Source organism: Mandrillus leucophaeus, unplaced genomic scaffold, assembly GCF_000951045.1.
Source record: "Mandrillus leucophaeus isolate KB7577 unplaced genomic scaffold, Mleu.le_1.0 Scaffold645, whole genome shotgun sequence".
Classification (NCBI taxonomy): domain Eukaryota; kingdom Metazoa; phylum Chordata; class Mammalia; order Primates; family Cercopithecidae; genus Mandrillus; species Mandrillus leucophaeus.
This window is the reverse complement of record NW_012106975.1, coordinates 640,446-642,217: the sequence shown is the minus strand read 5'-3', so window position 1 is coordinate 642,217 and position 1,772 is coordinate 640,446. Positions and strand designations below refer to the sequence as shown.

Genomic DNA, 1,772 nt, shown 5'->3' with positions numbered 1-1,772 from the left:
TAATCCCTGCACTTTGGGAGGCCAAGGCGGGTGGATTCTGAGGTCAGGAGTTTGAGACCAACCTGGACAACATGAAACCCGTCTCTACTAAAAATACAAAAAATTAGCCACACGTGATGGCAGGCACCTGTTATTCCAGCTACTCAGGAGACTGAGGCAGAGAATTGCTTGAACCCCAGAGGCAGAGGTTGCAATGAGCTGAGATTGCACCACTGCACTCCAGCTTGGGCAATGAGCGAAACTCCATCTAAAAAAAAAAGTACTGTAACAAGCCCAAAAGCCATGTGTTGTAAATAGCAATATTCTTCAGTGGCCAGTACATCACTTAAATCACCCTACAGGTCTCTACTGGAATTGCAGAACAAGCAGTTACTTCTCTGCCTGTTTAGCTGTTTTCTTTATTAAAAAAGAAAAATCTAAAATGCTAATGAGAATTCATTATTTTAAGGTGATTGATGAGATTTATCGCGTGTTGAGATACGTCAATTCTACCAGAGCCCCTCAGCGAGCTCATGAAGTACTTCAAGAATTAAGGGATATATCCTCTATGGCAATGGAGTACTTTGATGAAAAGATTGTTCCAATTTTAAAGAGGAAATTACCAGGGTCAGATGTTTCTGGAAGACTCATGGGCTCTCCTCCAGGTACCTCTACTTTATAATCATGTTTGTACATAATTTTGTAACTTATTTCTGGTTTTTTTCCACTTAATCAAGTGTCTTGAACTTTTCTGTGTTAGTAGTTGTTTATTGGCAGCATCATTTTTAATGAGATTGGATTATCAACCATAACTTACACAACTGATCCACTAGTTAGGCACATTTCTTGTTTCTAGCTTTTCAGTGCTTACTCAAGAACAATCTGAGCAGTCTTGTGACTAAATCTTTGCACATATCCATATTGACTTACAATAAACATATTAGAAATAGAATAGCTGGGCCCGGCCAGGCACGGTGGGACACACTTGTAATCCCAGCACTTTGAGAGGCCAAGGTGGGTGGATCACCTGACTGAGGTCAGTAGTTCGAGACCACCCTGTATCTACTAAAAATACAAAAATTTGCTGGGCATGGAGGCGCACACCTGTAATCCTAGCTACTCTGGAAGCTGAGGCAGAAGAATCACTTGAACCGGGGAGGCAGAGGTTGTAGTGAGCCAGATTCACGCCATTGCACTCCAGCCTGGGCAACAAGAGCAGAACTCTTATCTCAAAAAAAAAAAAAAAGAAACAGGATTGCTGGACCAGGCGCAGTGGCCCACGCCTGTGGTCCTAGCACTTTGGGAGACTGAGGCGGAAAGATTGCTTCAGCCCGGGAGTTCAAGACCAGCCCGGGAAACATAGGGAAACCCCCATCTCTACAAAGAAGTTTAAAAATAGCTGGGTGTTAGTGGCGCATGCCTGTGGCCCCAGCTACTCAGGAAGCTGAGGTGTGAGACCCTGTCTCCAAAAAAAAAAAAAAAGTAATAGAATTACAAGTGAGAAGTTACGTACAGATGCTCCTTAATTTACAATGGGATTACATCCTGATAAACCCGTCATAAGTAGAAAATATTGTAAGTCAAAAAATGCACTTAATACACGAGCCTACCAAACATCATAGCTTAGCCTAACCTACCTTAAACATGCTCAGAACACTTACATTAGCTTACAGTTGGGCAAAATTATCTAGCAAAGCATATTTTATGATAAAGCATCCTTGTGTAATTTACTGAATTCATTTTCTATTATACTGAAAGTGAAAAGCAGAATGGGGCCGGGCGCGGTGGCTCAA

General features: G+C 42.0%; 1 protein-coding gene across 1 annotated transcript in view; it reads left to right on the top strand.

Annotated features, from left to right (window-relative positions):
• FBXO28 (F-box protein 28) overlaps positions 1-1,772 on the top strand; it is a 53,201-nt gene that overhangs the window by 43,654 nt on the left and 7,775 nt on the right. Inside the window, exon 6 of the mRNA XM_012000983.1 lies at positions 449-644. Coding sequence (XP_011856373.1) covers positions 449-644 — 196 coding nt within the window. The remainder of the gene's footprint in view (positions 1-448; positions 645-1,772) is intronic.